This window comes from Strigops habroptila, chromosome 1, assembly GCF_004027225.2.
Source record: "Strigops habroptila isolate Jane chromosome 1, bStrHab1.2.pri, whole genome shotgun sequence".
NCBI classification, from domain to species: domain Eukaryota; kingdom Metazoa; phylum Chordata; class Aves; order Psittaciformes; family Psittacidae; genus Strigops; species Strigops habroptila.
The window spans coordinates 153,452,148-153,474,301 of record NC_044277.2 but is presented as its reverse complement, the minus strand read 5'-3'; the positions used below and the strand labels follow the sequence as shown (position 1 = coordinate 153,474,301).

Below are 22,154 nucleotides of genomic sequence, written 5' to 3'. Positions count from 1 at the left end.
TCATTTGAAAGACCAGGATAAAAGCATCCTGGACAGAACATTTTCAAAGAAACTCTCCATCAATTTACATCTTTGGAGAACATACACATCTCGGCTTCCATTTTAGGCCACCCTGTTCAAGATCTAAAAGATTTATGACCCCAAAAAAAAGAGATGGTGAGATAGAAGTATATACATAACTGGGGCACAGAGTTGTTCAGAGATGAGAACATGCTTCATTTTTAATATCAGCTGTATTTTAATAAGTATCATATGAGTTTATGATACTTGCTTGTACTTCCTTGATTTCTTTCAGAGGCTGGACAGACTCTCTGTACCTACGTTTACGCAGCAGAAATCGCTGTAACCACAGAGACCTACAGAATATTTCCAAAAATGGTATGTTTTTTCACTTTTTTTAAGAAAAAAAGAAAATCTTCCACTGTCAAGTATCAAGTCTGATACTTGATGATGTGTTAATGAGCGTCTTTCTTTCAGAACCAAAGAGAAACCCCTTCCTAATGGCATGTCTTTCTGATGGAAAAGTAGAGAACAGTGCTTATTTAACTCAACATCTTTGCTTCTGGCTGAGTAGGGAGGTGTATGGCTTGATCACTTTTATCCATGCAGCAAGTAAGAAATTCCACTGGGCTAAAACCCAGTGCATCCCAGTGTAACCCTATGGAGGTGTTTTTGACCGTAAGGGGGGATTTAAAGGGATGCCAATAGTAGAGATGGAGCATCAGTCTCATACCAAGGGTGTCCATGATGTCCTGTGACATCCTTTGGAGCTAACAGAAGTCCTCTTGCAAAGGGTGGTTAATGTTGCAGGCATCTTAATGGGCTCTTAGAACAGATTATAAAGGAGTAATCAAGGACACACAGATAAACTAAAACTGGGGCAAAACTTTAAATTGTTAAGGTTTAAGTAATGAATAAATGTTGTGAGGCTGGCTTAACATCTTCTGAAATTGCCAAGGGTATATGCATCAGACTAATCTACCTAGAATTAAGGAAAATGTCTTGTGTGGTACCTCACAGGAAATGCTTGTGTAAAGTGAAAAAGAGGAATATTAATGCAAGAAATAAGAGGCAGGGAGAGAATCAGCTAAACAGGGAAAAGTAGTGGGTTTGAGAGAGGAGCTGCATCCCTCACACATCTCTCCTGAGGCTAACAATGAATAACATTTGGAGTGGTGACCTTAGAGCAAAGACCAAAGTGCATGCCTGATGGCATCTGTGGATGATGCAAAATATTAACCATCCTGAAGTGGGCTACATCCTTACACAGCAATAATTCAGATGAGCTTGGGAACAGCAATGACAGCAACTGAGGCAAATACAATTGTACAAGACGCGCATGTGAGAGCTAATGGTGAGACTCTTGGCTGTGAACTCAGTGGCTCATCAGGTGGAGGGGAGAGGCATTGGAGTGCAGGATAGAGCTGGAAAGAGACTAAGGAGGTTGCAAGGTGCATCACGCAATGCTTTTCACTAGAGACAAGGAGACAGTCCTTCCTCTCATTGGCCACTGATAAGACCTCAGAATTTGCCTAGGGAAGACTGACTTTGATGAGAATAGATACACAGAAGGGATTTGGGGAAGATTAGGACAATGGAGACTTCTGAAGGGATGTTAAGACACCTTGGCAAAGCAAAAACTAAAAGGGATTACAGTTTTGAATCTTTTCAAGGCATAAAAACCAGAGTGGGAAGAATGGTTTAAGCTGAAGAATAGCTCTGGTACAAGAACACGGGGTTTCATTAATCCTACCTCTGTTTGGAGGGGAAATTTAATAGGAAATGTTACTATCAAGGAGTGAAGACCTGGAATAGCCCTCAAAATGGAGCAGTGGGGGCAAAAAAGAGACCCTGAGTTGTTTCAAGACAGATATGGATTAAATTTGTAAAAGGGATTGTATGGAAGGATGACAGTAATCTCCCTTAGAAATTAAGGTTTATGATGGTAGCTTTTGTGTCTTGGATTAGGTGATGTCCCCAACAGCAGGTTTAAAAGATACTTGATTATTCTGTGATTAGCACATTGTGTTTCTATTGTATTTAATTAATTTTCATGCTTCAGAAAACCGGCTGCAGAAGGTCGGGAAAATTTATTCTCCTCGGGTAGATAATTAAGCTTTATGGAATGGTCTTGCTCTCCAAAACATGAGCCGTGTTGGCTGCAAGTGAGGAGCACTGCTGCCCCTAGTGCTGCTCAGAAACGTGTTAAATGCTTGGCATTTCCTATGAGATTTAGGATCAGAAAGCGTCTGCCCCAGCCTCACACCTCCAACAGACAGAGGTCCTACCAGGCAGTGGAGGTTGCACAGACAAGAAGTGTAATGCAAGGATCACTTCCAGGCTCAGGTGGGCATTTTCACCTGGAAAAATGCCTTTTGGGTCCTTTCCAACCCAAAGTGTTCTATGAGTCTATGATTCTGTGATTTCTGTGGCACGCATGTTGCTCCTGCAGCTTCAGGTCTTTGCACATGTGTTTTACAATGTGTTTGGTGTCATGGGTCAGACACTTCTGACTTTCTCTTCTGACTTACTCATCAGTAAGTCAGAGGACACTAGAGTTGGTGGCTCCCATTATTGCAGTCCCCCAGATGCGTCAAACTAGGTGGTCAGTGGATGACCAACCATCAGTGGTTCTTCTCATTTATATCCAGTTCATCTCAGTACCTGATAACCCATTACCTTGTTCTGTTCTCTTTACAGCAAGGGTAGTTGTACTCTCTGATCTTCCTTTTTTGCCATTCCTTCACAGACTTAAAAAACCCCATCTCTTACTGTGTGCATCGTTCCTTTTTCTCTCCATGGGTACCCTTTCCACTTACACTACAGACACCTGCAGGATATAAAAGGAGGTGAGCCTGGTTCAGGGCAAAAGGCTCTGGAGAAAACTGAGAAGGGAATTTAAAATAAGGAAAAATTACAAGTGATGGAAAATCCCAGGGTATCTTCCCTGGATATCTTCTCTTAATCATTGCACTTGACACCTCATGGTAAAGGTTGGCTTTTATTGCCTCATTTGGTTTCTCTGAACGGGAGGATTTAAATGATCACTCTCAGCATCAGTACATCAAAAAGATGGCCACCAACCTGACCTAGCCCACCTGGGACAACCGATATAGGTTAATTATTCATAACAAACCTGTTCTATACCATCATTACTGCTTTCAGCTTGTGGTTGCACAAGCAGCTCCCAGCCTTAATCAGTGTTTTCCATTGAAGTGGTTTGTTGAACAATTTTCTAAGGATAATTTTTTTTGGTTCATTGTTTTAAATGCAGTTTTGGTGTCTTTCCTGCCAGCAGCTTCTCACAGGTTTGTAGGCCATGGGCTATTTCTGCTTTTGACTGTGAGGGCTGGGCATGAATACTCAATTGTGGAGTTGGAAAGTTCTTCCAAATGTTCTCCAGCACTTGTTGAAGATCCCTTGTTACGTCAGAAGCATCCTGAAAGTAAAATCAGTTGATAAAATATTCCAAAGAATCACTAGAATGTCCTCAGAATTTCGGAGTGATTAAAGATCAATCTTGAAGTTGTCATCCATGTTTTGCATGAGATACTTGGATAATGTGTGCTATTGCAAACCCGCAGGTATTGTATATTCCTTTGCCATTTGTAGTCTGATCTGTCCCTTTGGGAATCTTGCCTTTGAGCAGAAAAATAAGGCCTTGTTAACACATGCGGTGGCTCACTCTGCCATCAAGCACCAGATATCCCATACTGGCTTCAAAACCAGGGTAGAAATACTAATTTTAAGTGTTTTTCTTTGTCTGCCTTGGGAATTCTAGTCCACCTGGAGTTCATTTGGAGGAAACCAGACACTTCTTTCTTTGCACTGTTGCATTTCCAATTGCATTTACAGCGACACAGCATAAGGGAGCAAAAGAAGTCAATGAGCCGTTCTTATCCACACAGCACGTTTGGTGCTATCTAGACCCAGACTCTTTCAGTGCATGTTAGTGCTGCTGCTTGCTAGTCACACAAGGTGTAAGAGAAAGAAGATCAAGTGCAGCTCAAGTATGAGCAGGGTTTATGAGATTTAGGGTTTCTTACAAGCAGAAGCAAACCCAACTCTGACTCCTCAACCAAGACTCAAAAACCTACTGAAAATGTTTGGAAAACCACAGAGAAGGGGGCAGGAGAGATACAGGAATAGCTGCCAGGACCTTCAACAGTTAAGGGTAACTGCTCTGCCTTATCTCTTTTTCTCTCTCAAATGTCTTCATCACGTATCACATCCTGTATCACAAGAACATCTTTGAAGGCTCTTTTTACCTATGAAAACAGTTTTCTATAAAAAAAACCCCTTCAAGTTTTTGCTTGATTTGTAACTCTGCTAACGGTTTCCACAGAGCTGCTTGTAACTACCTGTGCTTGTGGAGGTAAATGCATACCCAAGAACAGCTTCTCACTTATTTTGTACATACATTTTCTAGAGATCCCAATAGTTTATTTGTGCTGGAACTGCAGCCCCAGACTGGGGAGCTTTGCAGCAGAATGGCTTACCAGAGGGTTGTTGAACAGTAGCTGAAAGAAGGGCTATTAAAAAATCAGCTGGTGGTAGTTATGTTCCAAGCCATATTTTCTAAGGATTTTGTGGTGCTCTTATTCTGCTCAAAAGAGCTTCTCGACAGAAGGGCTGAATTTTGAATGGAGCAGCAACCCTTGGGAGAGAAGCAGCAGACAGACATATTCATTTGTAGCTCGGAAGAACTGGATTATTTAAAACATAAAGGATTTCTTGATGTATGCGGTTGGCATCACCGTGAGTGATAATAACAAAGGTACCACTATTAAAATGCAAAGTGTATTATTGCTACCTTAGGGGTTTGTCTCAGATCTTTCCCCTATACCAATCCAGCAGGGATTTAATGATGTTCTGTCCCCAAGTTTCCTCCCCAAGAACTGTGGGGAGGACAGGATGTGCTGCTCAAAGCACACTTCAGAGATACAGTGCAGAAAAGAGGAGAAGAGAGAGACCAGGGAAGAACTGAATGAAGAATAAAGGGAGTGTAATACAAGAGAAGAAGGAGCGAGAAAAGAGGAGTGAAAAGACTGCAAAATAAAAGGAAGTACAAGCTGTAGGGCCTGCTTCTCTGAAGTTTGTGTTTCTGTACGTTGATGTGAGGCGAACTCCTTGCAATCACAGTCCTAGTCTAATCTTGAACAAAGCATAAAGCCTTTTATGTCTCCTTGTTTGCTATCACTCTGGCACGGCAGGTGATGGAGTTGCATTTGTGTGCTGTGGATATTTGGGATGTATATGCATAGCCTTTGAAGACCTGCTAGTAGGTTTTATGCATGAAAGCTTTCCTAATTGGAAATGCTTTTCTCATTCAAGAGAAATGAAGAAATATAGATGCTCACAGATGCTTAGGTGTAGCTAGCTCTTTTCCTAGAGGAGGAAAGGTTTGCATCCATTTGGGTGAATTGCCATCAAAATGCAGAGCTTCTCAGGAGGGGTGCTGCTGGCCTAATCCTATTTTTCCTAAGTCTGCCACTTGTGGGGAGACCAGTGCAGACACCCAAATGTTGGTGTCTAGTGCTATTGAAGAAGCTTTACAGTGCCTTTCTCACCTCCTGCTGCCTCTGCAGAAGTGCACAATCCCTCAGGCATCCTGTATTGTATCTGCCAGCCCTGCTACAGGTGTCTTGGATACTCTGGGATGTCAAAAATGGCACTTGGTGCCTATGTTTAGGACCTGAATCAATCTGAACACGGTATAGCTGCGAGATGCTTATTTTCTCAGGAGAGTGAGAATAGTTCCCTTTGCAATTTATAGGCAAAGTCAAAAGTAGATCAACTGTTGACAAGTCAGGTTGGCTGGTTTATGAGAGACTACATGCTCAGCAGATGAAAAACGCTGCCAGGTCTGGATTAAAAGCTAGATCCAAACAACCCAGTGCTTGAAAGTATTTGCTTTTCTACAGTCTGAAGAGTGGGACTCACTCAGGTAAGAGGCAGCAGGTCTCTGGATATAGCTTTACAGCCAAAAAAGTTACAGAGATGGCTTGTTGTTTCATTTTTAATGCTTCTAACATTAAAAATTATGTTGGTGGTGAGAAACTGTGGCAGGGGTTTGGAACTAGATGAGCTTTAAGGTCCTTTCCAACCCAAACCAGCCTGTGATTCTATGATATATTCTTTGAAATATGCAATGACATTGTGTTTTGCACTTCATTTTGTTTGTCGGTCTAACAATGTTGTACTATTTATCTTACTCCCACTACGTGACATCAGGTGGTTCTTCAGGAAATCTCCTCCGCTTAATAAAAAGGCGAGTATTTAATGGGATTCAAATGCTGACTGGGGGAACAGAATTGTTGCTGGAGTCCTACTTTAAAAGAAACAAGCAAAACACTGTAAGGAATGTATTATACACAAACCTCCTAAAAAGCACAGCTTCCTTTGGCCGCTGTGCTCTGAAGTATGGGCTGTTTCTCTCTGATTTAAACAGAGTAAGTAGGTGTGTTACTTCTGATTTGTACCAATGTATACAGACATGGGAAAGTCCACTGTGTTATCTCCATAGGGATAGGATCAAGCAGCTACTGGATAGTGAGAGGCAGAAACTCTCCTTTTCAGATGAATTTAGGAGGTCTGTGGGGCGGTTGGGTTTGATTTAGTTTGCTTGATGCTGATATAAGTCACATCCTAAGGGATTTATTGTTTTCCTCTCTGGAAAGAATAGTTATGAATCCTTGTCCCCTAGCACTGAACTTCAGACCAAATCCTGATTTGATCTTTAGCCCAATCCTACACCTAAACCTAATTGTCAGCCAAATATAGTCTTCTCCCACCTCTGATTAAAAGCTTCCCACCTTGATTTATGTCTTTGCCCTGAAATGAAACTACTTGATTTGCCTTCTGAATAATACAAAGATAGATAGAAAGCCAGCAAGAAGAACAGTGGAAAAGAGAAGTCCATGAGAGGCAGAAGGGAGAAGTGAGGAAAATCTGTATTTAATAAACTTTACTTATGTATAAAACTATATTAGGAAAAAAAAACAAAAAACAAAAGACCAAAAAACCGAAAGCAAAACTCCCAAAATTGTTCAAATCTAAGCAGGCTACTTCCAAATATGATCTCATTGAAGCATGGTGTGTGATTCAGACACAGAACATATTTCCCCGTTAACATAGCTGCCTATTTATCTTTTAGCTTGGCCAGAAACCAGCTGTTGGACAATCCAGCCATAGTTATCTATGCTACGATTGGGAATGATGTCTGCAACGGGTAGGGTGTAAATCAAATTAACAGTTATAGTATCATAAATGTGAATGCTCTGGAGTAGTGCTGGTTGCTTGGACAGTTACGTCTCATTGCTTTGCACTTCCCTGTGGTGGCATTTCTCTTTGCTATTCCTCTGTGCCGCGTTCCTATGTTTCTGCTGGAAATATTGGTTGTGGCCTTTCTCCTCCTTCCTCTGCACTTCTTCTGCCCCCTTCTCCTCCTTTGGCCCTTCTTCTGCTCTCCTCCTTCTGCACTTTTGCCCCTTTCTCCTCCTTTGACCCTTATTCTGCTCTTCTCTTTCTGTACGTTTACCTTTCTTCAATCCTTTCTCCTCCTGCTGCCCTCTTCCTGCTTCTGGAGTTTCCTCCTGCCTTTGCTATTTCCCTTTCTGATGTGCTTTTCAGGTTAGCTTGAAAAACCATCCCTTGCAGCCTGCTAAAAGCAAGTCACAGCTACACTAAGCAGCAGCAGGAGGTACTGTGGGTTATTTCCCAAAGCATGACACCTAATGATGAGAAGCATAGTTTAGAAAAGTGGAGTCCTTCCAAACACAAGAGGCCAAAGGAGCCCTGAGAAGGGGTTCAGCCCTGTACTGCAGTTAAGATGTAAATAATGGTACAAGTAGCATAAATCAAGCACAAGAAGGTTAAAAACAAAGAAGTTGGAACATTCTGCATTCATAGGAAGCATGTGAAGAAGAATAAGTAAGTGTGCAGTACCTTGTGATCCCAGAGCTTCAGCAGAGGGTGCACGGCATCCCCTATGAGTTGTGTAGGAAAGAGTCTTCCAACCTCTCCTCCAACCTTCTTATAGGATCTGCACAGGTGGCACCATTAGCAACATCAGTGCTTCAGGCTGTGATTAATTGGCCCTGGAAAGGATTTCTGGGGACAGCAAGGAATAGGAATGGTCTTGGCCCTCCTTCCCTTTCCCTTTCCCTTTCCCTTTCCCTTTCCCTTTCCCTTTCCCTTAACCAGTTGCTGAGCATCAGCAATGTTGACTGTTTCCTCAAGGGTGTTTCCTCCTTTCCTTCCTCCTTTCCTTCCCCCTCACAAACAAAAGCCTTTCCAGGGACAGCTTTAAACACCACTAATAGAGCCTTTATGGTATCTTACCTTCAAAAGAGAGCAGTGATTGAAGCACACTGGAGACACAGCTCTTGGCCAAAACATTATTAAAATGCCAGTATTTCATCCCATGCAAAGAGCCGGGCAATGAGTGATGTGGATGTTTGCAGAGGAGAAAGATAATGGAATTGGCAGCCTGTGTTACACGTTCGCAGTAGTCTCCACACTGTGGTGTCCAAACAGGGGGGTTAGAAAAATAAAGACAGATGGCAATGGTATCTCTCAGCCCACTGAGGTGTAAATCTGGGACACAATGCGGGACACGCAGACCTGGAACAAGAAAATATCAGACAAGGAAATAATGAGCATCAGCAGGCACAAATGCTGTACAATTACTGCACCTATTAGTTGTGTTTGGTATAAGGCACCCTATCTCCAGCCTCTCTTTCCCAGTTATGGCATCTGGTGAGCTAGGCCTATGAATCCCATGTAGAAGGAGGGTTGAGAGCTGTGTCTGGACCCTGTTATAAGGGACTGGAGAGGATCTCTGTGGCAGAGGATAGCTGGAAAAGCTTCACACTGATTGCACAAGGCTGTCTGGTCCCTCTGTGTTGTATCTGTGCACAGCTAAGGTACGCATGGCATTAGGACATCCAGGAGCTGTCTGTACATGCAAGGATGTTACTGTGGTTCTGTGTGTTGTAGGGAGGCATGGAGTGCTCCCTAAAATACCAGATCCACTGCATCAAGAATCCTAACAGTAACATCCACTTGCTATGCTCTAGTGGAAGGTGTCCCTGCCCGTGGCAGGGGTTGGAACTGAGTGAGCTTTAAGGTCCCTTCCAACCCAAACCAGTCTGTGATTCTATGGGTTGCTCCTCGGCCGGTTTTAATTTCATGGCCTGGCACAGAAAGGAAACGTGAAGAAATGCACTGAAATAAAAGTGTGACTTCAGCAGAGAATGACAACAAAAAGTGGAGTTATGAATGTCATCAATTTTGGCTCACCCTGATGTGTTTGCTTATGGCAGAGGCCTTACATCAGAACAGTATTTGGAAATCAAGTGCCGCAACACCTTCTGGCGAAATGAAGTAATTTAAGGGCAAAACCAGAGCCTTATCTCATAAGTACCATGCTTGGGTGGCTGTCACAAGGATAAACCTGCATCTTAATGCTGGTTTTCAGTTCTCCCTCACCAGAAATTCTCAGCTGCTTCAGCAGAACACGTTGCGTTAAGATAAATTTCTGGGTCCAGGGAGCTCATCCAATTATTATTTTGTGTGCAAAACAGCCTGCTGAAGAATCCAAAATCCTTGCAGGGAATGGAACTTCAGGACTTTATTTCTCCCCGTGCAGCAACACTTACTAAATGCAAAAGGAGAAGAATAAACTTGAGCTTGAAGAGGTTCAGGTCCTCCAACGAGCCACGAAACATGGGCATTCGGTCCATGTGGGACACTAACAGAGCTCCTGTACCCTAATGAACATATCTGAGATCTAGTTTGTCTTAAATATATCCTCCCTCTTAAATATCTTATCTCCTCCTTGTCTGTCCAGACCCCTCAGTGATCTGCCCTCCTGCAGAGCTGTAGTAAGAGGGGTAGGACACATGCAAGACAAAGCTATCTTAGGTATTTCTACTTGACATAATCAAAGAGCATGTTGAATGTAAGCTACACACAGCAACCCATGGGGGAAGAAGCCCTCCTTTCACCCATCAGTAGGGCACCTCTGTGTATGGAGCAGCAGAACCAGCAAAAGGTTCAGAGCCGAACCACAGAGGCTCGTAACCAGATACAGCACCACTGTGCATTCCCTTAGGGCAATTGGATGCTTTTCCTGCTGAAACTTGAGGTGGATATTAGGGATAGTCTATGTAACATAGTGTTCAGCAATAAAAAGGAAGAGGGGGGGGATTTTAGGGGCCTTAACCATCTTTTGCTGGGGAACTGTGACATTAGTCTACCTATGGGAGGTGGTGAGTGATTGCCTTTGCATCACTTTTTTTGCTTGCTTTCCCTCTTCTACTTATTGAACGATATCTTATTGAACGATATCTTCTGCTTCACTTATTGAACAATAACATTTATTTAGTTGTTTTGTCTTAAAGCCCCAGTTCTCTTGCTTTTACTCTCCTTTTCCTCTTCCCTCATCTCACTGTGGGGGAGAGGAAGCAAGCAAGCGGCTGTGTGATGCTTAGCTACCCACCAGAGTCAAGCCACAACAGGAGGCCACTCCTAAAAAAGGGATACATCTGTCTGTTTTCAGCAGGAAGAAGGGTTACACTGAGGGAGGTTTCTATATCACTTCCACTTTCGGCAATAACAATGCCAAATGACTACTAAAACACATAGCATCATTTTGATAAGGTCTTATTTAGCTAACAATGTGAAAGAGCAGCAAAGGAAATGGTGCTTTTGGTTACCTGACACGATGTGCTGTTGACATCCTCCTCTTTTGCAGGAACAATGACACGCTGGCTTACATGACTACACCCAAAGAGATGCTCTCCAACGTGCTGCAAGCGCTGCGATACCTGGACACCCGTCTTCCAAACGGCAGCCACGTGATTTTAACAGGCTTGGTGGATGGCCGCTTCCTCTGGGATAACCTGCACGACAGATACCATCCTCTAGGTAAATATGAGCTGCTGGGAGGCGTCTCCTGGTTATCTGCCCCTGTTCTTATTTGTAGCTGGGTAAAGGACTCTTTTTGCATCTAAGCAAGTGGAGAGTTGTTGTCATCTCAGTTCTCATCAGCAAAGAGAGAGAGAAGCTAAATCATGTCATTAAAATGGTAGATTACATTTTCACATGATTTTGGCAACCCCTGGTACTAGAGCTTTCAGCAGATTCTATGGTATGCCAAAGGTTCCCCAATCACTGCCACTGTCTCCACAGCTTCTGTGTTATCTCCTATAGGTTATCTCCCACCTCAGAAGTACCTGCCTCTTTTCAGGAAGTCTGAGGTCTCCATTTCTGTTTCTGATACCTTGTTATATTTTTCTCTATTAAGGACTATACTGCTACCAATGAAAACAGATAAACAGAAAAGAAACATCTCATCCCTTTCAGGGAGCCTGTGAGAATTATTTTTAGTCACTTAAACTCATTTCTTCCCTTGAGTGCATGTTTATCACAGGGACAGTTCTACTGGTTATCTAATTATCAGCATTTTTTGGCACAAGCCAAATCAGGAGTGATTAGCTATGGGAATGGTTGGAAATCTTTTAGAAGGGCTGATTTGCCTTAGAGGGACCCAATTAATCCCAAGCAACATGAGATCACTTCTGGCAGATCCTCTGATGGGTTGTGAGCAGGTTTCCCCACTTGGATGCCAGTCAGAAGGTCTGGCCTTCTGCTGAATCCCTGGTCCCCCTGATAACCCATCCCAGCACCCAATGCTTTTAGGCTACACAGGTCTGGGACATCCCCAATATCTGGGAGTGACATTAGATCTTTGAGCTCCCCATCTTTTGCTCCCCAGGCAGCTGATACCACTGCTGGTGGGCACCTATGAGATAGGCAGGAATCACATCTCTATCAGGGAGCCACTGCAAAGCGACCTGAGGAGCCTGTTTCACTCAGCATAGATCACACTTTGCATTATTTCAGCACTGCAAAAATAACAAAGCCCGATGGGATGATCGGTGTGCTACACGCTCAAAGAACTGAATGGCCGTTCAATTTCCATCTTGGTTGTAGCTGAGAAGGAAAAAAGGTGGAGAAAATGGGTGATTTTCTTGACAAGCCAGGCTATTGCATAGCACAGAATCAGCTGTGTGTTTGACTTGGTGTTTGAGTTTGCTCACCCACACAAGCATATCCACTTCCCTCCCTGACAGCAAAATTGTTCCTCCCTGAGGCAAATGCGAGACTCAGAGCACATACAGGCACCTCCAGTCTTCCCTTCAGCTTTGCAACCCCTGCACTTCTTGAGAGGATGAGAGACATGTTAATGGGTACAATATCAGTCACGCGCTTTGGGCACTGGCACAGGCTGTGATGACTAACCCTGTGTGCGAGATGGATCACCCATGACAGGCTGGAGAGGGATGCAGGAGCATCCCTTAGGCTGTGGGGATAGGGGTACCTTTAGCAGGGAGGATGCATCAGTGGGATGCATTTGGTGGTGGGAGGGCAACCGGGGGGAGGACTAATGCATGAGAATGGACAGACCTGCGTTTGGCCACCAGGCGCATGATGTTTCCCTCTCTGTGCTTTGCAGGGCAGCTGAACAGGGACATCACATACAGTCAACTGTATTCTTTCCTCGACTGCCTCCAGGTAAGGTCTTTGGCTGTTGCTTATGAGCCCCCTTTCCCCTCGGCCTGCTGCTCAAGCCCTGCTCCTTGTGCCTGCCCAGATGAGCCCCTGCAGGGGCTGGATGACCCCCAACGAGACCCTCAGGAACTTGACCTCAGAGGTGAGTCCCAACGAAGCCCTCTTGCACAGACGCTCTTCCAGCTTGTCCCTGTGCCGGAGGATATAAGCCTAATATCTCAAAGGCAAGATGTCAGCATGCTTTTTCCTTCCAAAGGTGGGGAGAAGATGGGGAAACATTGGTACGCATCGTTTCAAATGCCTCTGAGGCTCTGGGAGGTTAATGGACTCATGAATGTATTCCCTTTCCAACCTCTCAGCTGCCCAAATTCATTCTTAAAGGATGTGATCTCCCTGAGAAAAAAATGAGTTCATGTTCTTTAGGGAGAAAACATATCTGATAAGAAAGAAAAGGCTTGTGAATCATATACCTGTGAGTATGAAAAGCCAACTGCATAGATTTTGCTGGCAGAGGGGGTTGGCCCCTAGAGCAAGAGCCTTACCCTATCTTCATTCAGGAGTTGTGCTAATCTGCCTCAGACACATCTCTGTGGACTTAATCGCCAGATGGTGTGACCAAGGAGCATCCAGGCTCAGCGCGGGAATGGGAACAGACAGAACAGAGATGTCTTAAAACTCACCCTACAAATCTGGCTGCGGATGTGAATGTCACAGAATAGCAGCCACTTCTTCCCTTACAATACAAGCTGGTTTTTAACCCCAGCACCCCCCTGCAATCCCAGTAACCAAATATCGCCAAAGGTGCCATCTCTGTGCATAGTTGTATGAATGTTTGCATTCACTAAACAAAATATATGGCCTTAATTTCACCAAGGCTTACATGTGTGTTTCCTTTTGTGGCCTGTCTCTCTTGACTTCAGAGAGGCAATTAAGCACATCTTTAAATCTTTGCAGGATTGCAGCTTATAAATTCATACCAACAATCCAGAACATGTAACCTCTGTCCATGAGCAATGCATATGTCTGCAGGGTGTGAATTAATCTTCTTTCTGAGCCCCTGTCTGAAACTAATTGTCTATGTTATTATCCAAACGGCACAATTTAAATATTTAGGAGATCCTGATCTCTGTTACAGCTGTAGGAATCACACTGGATATATCACTCAGTTAGATGTCCAATAGAGGTAATTTATTCTGCTGAAAGTAAGGGCAGGATTTAATCTGGATAGATAAGCATTAGCACCCACCATGTAGTAGCAGGAAGGATAATGGGAAAGGAAAGCATTTTTCCTGTAGAAGCTTCAGTTTTCTCTAAGAGCAATGAAAATGACCGGGCTGACACTCATCAAAAGACCTCCAAAACAGAGCAATTCAGAATATTGATACAGGCTTAGAGACGTATGCTGTATTGTTACCTCAGCTGAGGCCTCAGTGCAACCTGCAGTGATGTACTGCATGGTGAACTGGGTAGTCCAAGGGCTGGTGGTGCTTATGCAAGTCTATATTATGATGAAGAACCCCATTCCACCTCCTTTCCTCCAGCTAAAAGTGCAACATTAGCTTTCATATTCCTGACTGCACATCAGTGACAAAAGCTGAACCCATGCAAAGCAGTGTGAGTAGCAATGAATCATCATTAAATCACTTGATTTTTGCAGAGAGCTTTACAACTTTCCAATGTCCTGAAAGAAATAGCAAGATCTGAGAAATTTGCCAACTTTGATATTTTCTACATGGATTTCCCACTGAGACAAAGTAAGTTGCTTTTTTTTCCTGACTTCCTCACAAAGCATTTAGTCAAGTGTTAGGCTGCTGAGGTGCTCCTCCTAGTTTAGCTCTGTACTGGGAGGAGGGCAGCAGAGCCAGCCAGCCTTGGTGACCCTGCTGGCAGGGCTGGGGGTAAGGGGGACACCTAATGCCACCTCCTGCCTTCCCCCATTGGGATGACCACACCACCAGCCCAGGGACCATAACCTCCACACTGCTCCTCGCCGCTGGCACCCACAACCCTGCTGTGCAGCACACTGGGTGGCACGGGGTGTTGGTGGTGAGGCTGGAGATGGCATATCTGCAATGGTGAAAGTGGTCTTCATGGGCTGTAGTTTACTGCATCGCTGACCTGACTTCATATTGCCTCCTCTGGGATGAGCAGTGCCTCGGTAAGGAGGACTTTTCTCGGATGGTTTTCCTGCCTGAATAACAGAGCCAACCTCTTAACTCACTGTTCTCAAAGCTCCTGTCTTCTTTCCTATGCTTCCTTAAGCACCCACATGCTACTGTGACTTTTGACTTGAAAAGCTTACAAAACTCATCTTTTTGTGCTCTAAAGTGACATTAGGTAAGCTCATTACCTAAATCACTTCCTTCTGCACTGACACTTAAAGACAGCCCACAAAAGAACCAGAAATCTTCTTACCGTGAGCATGAGTGGACAGTGTCCTGTGGGGCTGGGGACCGAGCTTGTCCCTTGATCCCTCTCAGCTCCATTTCCCTTGCAAGATGTGCATGGGTCCGTCTTGAGGCATCACTCAGCATCAGCCCAGCTCCATTGCAAGGAGAAACACACTCGCTCTTCCTATTTGAAAATAGGATCAGCATGGGGTGAGGGATTGAGTTCATATTCACATAGAGAGGTAGTTCTGTGTTGGTCCTGGAAACATTTTGCCTGGGGACCATATTTTAAATCCCAGCATGCAGGCAGCTAAACCCAGAGCCATGAAGGGACAGAAGTGCCCTGGCAATACTTCAAAGTATTCCTTTCTATCACTTCTCCCCATCAGTGCCTGGCTGTGCTTGGAAGCACAAAGCTGCTGAAGCACCTAGGATCATTGCAGCCAAATCCAATCTAAATGCACCAACTGATTTTATTCTACGTGACCCAGTTCAGGAAGGGTCTCACACAGACCATCCAGAGGAGGAGGTGAAGAAGGGAGCATGGGAGAGGGAGTCTTTCTGTTCAGAACTTTACCTCGGAGAGGTGGGCTCCACCATCAAGTTCGACACTGCGGCACAGAGTTTCAGGGTGTCCGAGCCTCTTTGAAGCTTTTGCCTCAGCTACTTAATATTTAGCAAGTCATTAGGGTTTGGATGGAACTACCTGCTGGGTAGGCAAATTGCTTTAATAAGTTAAATGACTAAGTTTAGGTAATTTGTTTGCTTTCACGTAAAGAAACATCTTAATATAATTCGCTGTTCTTGATTACATTGCGTTAAATGAACGAGGTAAACAACATTTCACATGCACATACAAACATCAGTGCTGAAAGACACTTTGCAAAGTTGCCTGAAGCTCTGGAGCCAGTGACTGGAGCTTGCCATAAGGAAAGCTGTCACTTCATGAGTGCTCCAAAGGCAGCTGAGGCTGCTGACCTACTTTTCTGGTCTCTTTCTGAAGCAAGTACAAATCCTCCCCTCAACTCTCTAGACATCAAATATTTAGCAGTGGTTGCACACTGTGATGAGTACATTGATTTCAGGCTGGCCCAGGAATATCTATACATAGCAGCTCCCAGCTTTCTTGGAGTAAAATTGAGCATATTCGCATTGATTCGAGATTTAGGTGGACAGTCAAGCTCAGGTGTTGGGTGCTGAGGCGCTGGCACAGGGTGCCCAGAGAAGCTGTGGCTGCCCCATCCCTGGCAGTGTTCAAGGCCAGGCTGGACACAGGGGCTTGGAGCAACCTGCTCTAGTGGAAGGTGTCCCTGCCCGTGGCAGGGGCTTGGAGTTGGATGAGCTTTAAGGAATCTTCCAGCTCAAACCATTCCATCATTCTGTGCTGACTTTGGATGAAGAATTTAATGAGTCCTTTAACAAGTGGTGCAATAAACAGGATATGGGGTCGTTGTTTCAGCCTTTTCCCAGTGTGGATGGGAGCAAGCTCTAGTCTAGCCAAGGCAATAGGCACTTCTAAGACAAACTCTAGACATAGTTTATGGGTATTTGCTCAACTGCTCTAGGATTTTTGCAGGTCAGGTATAAGGGTCTAAATTGACCTACCTCGATATAAGCCTTACTTCTCTTACTCACTCCTCTGCTGTTTATGGCACTGGAACAGCCATCCCTCTGCAAAGTAAAACACAACACACAGCCTCATACTCAGCATATAATATCATATATAAGGAATTAGGCAAGCTCACTCTGTGCATCTATATGTGCACTCCATGGTATAATCTGAGGTGAACCTGCTGTGCCCAGCATTTGAAACATTTGAAACAAAGCTCCAAGCCCTGTGTCTTGAAACAGGTTACTTTGGGTATTGACTAAAGCATCTCAAGTAGGTTTCTATAGGCAAAGTGGGAATATCACCCTTCTGTGAATTCAGAGCTAGTATGGGGACCCAAACATCACTTTTTGACAGGGTCCATCCAACAGCAGTGAGTCTATGTCAAAACTGTGGTGCTTGAACAGAGAACATTTTCCTCCTGACAGGATGCCTGCATAATGCTATTAAGAATTCTTAATCTGTCATTATAAAAGAAATTGTTGAGTTTACAGTCTGTTAATGCCACATCCACTAGTCCTGTGCTTAATCACTCCACAGGCCTTTTGAAGAGAGAAAGATTTTTACTTCTCTAATGGCTCTGGGGCTTACAGCACACAGCATCATTTGCATTGACTGTCATGCTTCTGTAATTCAAAAGGTTATTTTGTTGGAGTTGAAAAAGGCTGCTCAGAAGTAAGTGAAAATGACAGCCTATTCCTGCAGACATCAGCCCATGTGACTATTGTGCTGCCATCTCTGTCTCTGAAAAGCACTGTTTTCTTTATCTCCCTATTTTTTTGCATTGCTGAAGATGCATCTGAAATGGGAAATGCAAAAGTATTCAATCAGTGTTAAACAATTTACAGCTTTACTTGCTACAGCATCCATCTTGCTTGGGAGGGAAAGTGAACTGGTTTACGATCACTTATGTTCAAAGCACTTCCTTGCATAAATATCACAGAGGAAAAAACCAAACAATAAAGGCTTAAATACTGCCCCGAGCAGAGGGGATTGCACAGGGTATGGCTCTGACAACTCTATATGTATTATCATAATCTTCATGCCTGGGGCTGTGAGGGAAGTGGGTACGCCTCTGGGCAGGCGCCTGTGTGCTCACCAGTGATAACCCCTCTGCTTACACTGTTTGCAGCAGCTGAGAAGTGGCGCAGGATGGGAGGTGAGCCCTGGCAGCTGATCGAACCAGTTGATGGCTTCCACCCCAGCCAGGTAAAAACCCACCCCTGGAGATGAGTGGGAGCAGGCGGAAGTGGTCAGCACACCGCAGGGACCAGGGTCGGGGCGTTCTCCCCCTGTACTCTGCTCTAGGGAGACCCCCCCTGCAGTCCTGATCCAGCTCTGGGGCAACAGCACAAGAGGGACGTGGAGCTGCTGGAGCGAGGCCAGAGGAGGCCCCGGAGCTGCTGCGAGGGCTGGAGCAGCTCTGCTCTGGAGCCAGGCTGAGAGAGCTGGGCTGGGGCAGCCTGGAGAAGAGAAGGCTTCTGAAGGGGAGACCTTAGAGCAGCTCCAGTGCCTAAAGGGGCTCCAGGAAACCTGGAGAGGGGCTTTGGACAAGGGCCTGTAGGGACAGGCCAAGGGGAATGGCTTTAACCTGCCCGAGGGGAGATTGAGATGAGCTCTGAGGCAGAAGCTCTTCCCTGTGAGGGTGCTGAGGCGCTGGCACAGACTTTTCCCAGAGAAGCTGTGGCTGCCCCATCCCTGGCAGTGTTCAAGGCCAGGTTGGACACAGGGGCTTGGAGCAACCTGCTCTAGTGGAAGGTGTCCCTGCCCGTGGCAGGGGGTTGGAGCTCAATGAGCTTTAAGGTCCCTTCCAACCCAAACCAGTCTGGGATTCTACAACATTCGCTTCAAACTATAATTTTCTGAACTCTCTAAGAGGCACGGAGAGAGCAGGTTCTGCCAGCAGCTACAAGCAAAGCCGATGATTAGTTTCCTATACACTAGCTTCAGATTTCGAACCCATACACAAAGCAAAGCAGCAGCCGGTCTCCCCCATTCTGCTCTGAGGAAAACTTTGCACAAGCTGAAACCCTGTGTGCAGCCTGTAGCAGCAACAGCTCTCACCAGCAGCAGCAGCTGCTCTCCATCCCATTTACTTAGCAATGGGTCCAGAAGTATCTTGCTACCTGCTGCTATGAGGGAAATGCACACTCCAAGCAGCCAGCTCCACTCCCAACATCCCTGCCCTGCCTAAGGACACAGGTCTGGGTGGCAGCTGGGAGAAGGAGCAGTGCCAATCCTCAGTGGTGTTTGTGTGGTGCATGGTACCAGCTCTGTGCCATGGCAAGGGCAGTTCGGAGAAAGCTCTTCCATCCCATCACAACCAAGCCATGCAATTGAACCAACCCCACCACGCTGCCCAGCCACCAGCAGTGCTGCACGGGGTGAATTCATGGACTGGTGTTATGATGTGAGCCAACACCCCACATCTATTGCCTCCCACACCCCCATCACCAAATAACCTGATGTGTTGCTGCCTTGCACACTGGGAAAGAGCAGTCCGTGGAGAAGCGCTTCAGTGGGCACGCACTGCAAACACTGATGGATTCCAACATGCCAGCAGCTTTGCCTTTGATTCTTCTGTCAGTTCAGCGAGGGAAGACCTGCAGGGAAAGCTCAAAGGCAAAAGATGTGCTTTAGGTTCTATCTTTCAGACCCATGCTGGTCGGCTGGAGCAGCACGGTGGCTTGCTGAGCCTTGCCAAGTCAAAAGAGCCTCGTGTTTAAAGAGGAACTGCTTCATAGCAGAAATTCCTACCTGACTACCACACAGTGCCAGGAGATAGATGCATGAAAGTGTGAGCTCACAGCCTGGGGAGGTGGAGAAAGCCAGTCTGGATCTTTCTGCTGCAGGCCTTTTTCAAGGAAGCAATTAGAGAAAACTTGGCAAACGAAACAAGAGTGAGAACAGTGATGAAATGAACCCCATTCCCAACCCTGCCATCTGTGCGATACCAAGAGTCAGGAGCGAAGAAGAAAAGGTCTCTGCATTACTCTTACGTCTTACCTTGAGGCTGGCCTGAGGCTTCTTATAACCCCCATCAACAGGCTGCTGTGGAAGCCAAGCTCAATGGATCACAGCGTTTCACCCAGGCTCTTGCCCACATCCCTCATACCACCCGCAGCTGGAAGGAGGCACGTAGAGCTGAAGGCAGCAAGTATTTATCTTTAAGGGATCCTGCCTAAGCCGAAAGCAAATGACAAAAGGGCACTGAAGGATGCTGCACACCTACACACAGCCCCCAAGTGCCGCGCTGCAAGATGAGGCCAAGAGCTGCCATATTTCACTCCCCCTGGACCTGGCATCCTGCAGTGGTTCTCATCTCGCCCTCCTGCTGTGAAGATGATGTTAATGCTTTTATAGGTACATTTTCCTTTACAGCCAAGGCGCCAGCTGTAGATATGCCTCACTCCAAGTGAGTTACTGCCCTCCTGGGATTTATTAATTAGCCTTATCCAAACATCCACTGCTTTAAATCCGTTTTTCTTTTCCTGCTAGTATCCCTGAGTCTGTTATCAACATACCACTATTTGGACAGAGACGTAGCACTCTGCTCTGAAAGAGTGGCTCTCTTAATAAAGAGAGGGGGAAGTGAGAGCAGAGAGTGATATTTAAGAGTACACTTGAGAGAGATGATAGACAACTCACTCCTCAGACTAGTTTCAAAGTTCTACTTTCTACCAAAGTGAATGCCTCTGGCCAGGTAGAGCTTTCATACCATATATATGCCTTGTGGGAGAAGATTGATGCTGTGCAGCTCGTCAAGTGAAGGGAGGCACTTACTTCAATCTCTGCAGCTATTCTCACCCCTCAGGTACAGCTTGACAAACAAATACAACAGATAAGACCCAGCCTGGGTGTTTCTGCTGAATTTCCTCCCTGAAGATCTCAAAGCACTTGACAAATATTCACCAGTTGTTGCATCGAGCAGCAGCACCCCGAGGAAAGCATTAACATTTTAGCTCTTGCCTTCAGATGTGGAGAGACTTTGGAGTTTGGGACACAAGAACCACAGTGCCAAGGGTGAGCTGGAAGTGTACCGTGATCCCCAGGCAGGATAAGCCAGTGGCTGATGTTGTCCCCTGGATTTCACCTGCCATTTACCTGCGGTCTCTTTAATTAAAACACACTAATCTGCTGGTATAACCATGGCAGAAGCATATGCCAGCAGGTATATCCAATAGTCAGTTCCGCCATGCAGAAGGGATATGGGAAGGAATTGAACCTTCCTAACTGAGACTCCTCATTGCAAGGAGAAGGGAAAGAAAATAAGAAGGAAGTGATGCTCATTTGTTTAGCCTGGCCCAGAACCACATTTCCTCACTGCAACCGTATTGGAGAGGAAGGGGGTTTCCTGGATGTTTTTATTAAGTTGCAAACCAGAAGGCTGCAAACAAAACACTCATTCTTGTTATAACTGCATTCCTCTTCAGTTTCAAAGCTAAAATAGGGCTCCATGAGGTTTTTTTTCCATAACACCCAGCTCAGGTGGAGGAAATTCACACCGTTTACTTTTGGCACCTAAGCGCAAAGTGCATCACTCAGTCCTCCTCAGTTCCCTCTAGAGCTCCCTTTGAGACACCTCCAAGTCCAGCTCGGTTGTCCTTGGAAGAAATCTGACTTTCTCTTCCCATTGACTATAGAAGGAGCCCAGGGATTTTTTTTTCAGCATCTCTTCCTTACTACAACATTTCACTGCAAGTCCTTGTGAATGCCAGATGGCCTCAAGGACATCGCTTCTCTCTATAACAGGCTTCGATGACAGGGCCATGCATTTCAGCAGCATCCTGCATAAACAGCTTCATTTCTTGCTTCTATGAAGCTAACAGGGAGAACACGAAAGCCCTGAGCATCACAAACTGGAACCTGAGATGCCTGTAAGATTCTTAATGATGATGTGCAGGCAGGAAAGCACAGCTTGAGTGTGATTAGCTTCTCCCTTGACTTTGCTGAGAAGCATGCCTATCACCGGTTGGCTGCAGCAGGAGAAAACAGATAGCCAGAAGCTGCTGAAATAACTCAGCTACCTCCCAGTGGCAGTCATCCAGAGTTCAAAGAGGAATGGGTAATATTGCTTTTTGAAAGAATCACTTCATCTTCACAAAAAATTACTTGCAAAACCCACGTGAGTTATAGCAGGTCTCAGAGCACAAGAGCTTTGGAATTCAAAAACAAGCTATAAGATAAGTGACCTCCAGAATCATGAATTCTTCTCTGTGCCACACTACTTATCCAGAGTGAATAACCAAAGTCACCAGGACCACATGAAATGATGTCCAAGCAGGACCTGCAGAATTTAGGGCAGTCTTAGCCTTCAAGTGCAGTCACCAGGAGTGTGAACACTGTAGAGCACACCTCCAGTGATATACCTTTGCAGAGGGTGCACTGTGCACAGATAGCAGGGTTTATAAACAAGCAAAACACCCAACCTACCCTGCTACAAAATATATGGAGGCTTAGGGACTTGTGAAAGAGGTTTGGAGACTACCAGGCCAGAATGGACCCCTCCGACAGCCATAGGGTGTCCTAGAATAACCGTGTTTGGCCACATCATTGGAAATTGTGACCAGGAGAAA

At 45.3% G+C, this 22,154-nt stretch overlaps 1 protein-coding gene across 1 annotated transcript in view; it reads left to right on the top strand.

Moving 5' to 3' along the window:
* The window catches only part of AOAH (acyloxyacyl hydrolase), a 70,951-nt gene that overhangs the window by 46,879 nt on the left and 1,918 nt on the right, over window positions 1–22,154 (top strand). Inside the window, 8 exon segments of the mRNA XM_030499193.1 lie at window positions 296–378; window positions 6,235–6,271; window positions 7,157–7,231; window positions 10,760–10,932; window positions 12,524–12,582; window positions 12,662–12,721; window positions 14,237–14,333; window positions 17,711–17,787. Coding sequence (XP_030355053.1) covers window positions 296–378; window positions 6,235–6,271; window positions 7,157–7,231; window positions 10,760–10,932; window positions 12,524–12,582; window positions 12,662–12,721; window positions 14,237–14,333; window positions 17,711–17,787 — 661 coding nt within the window.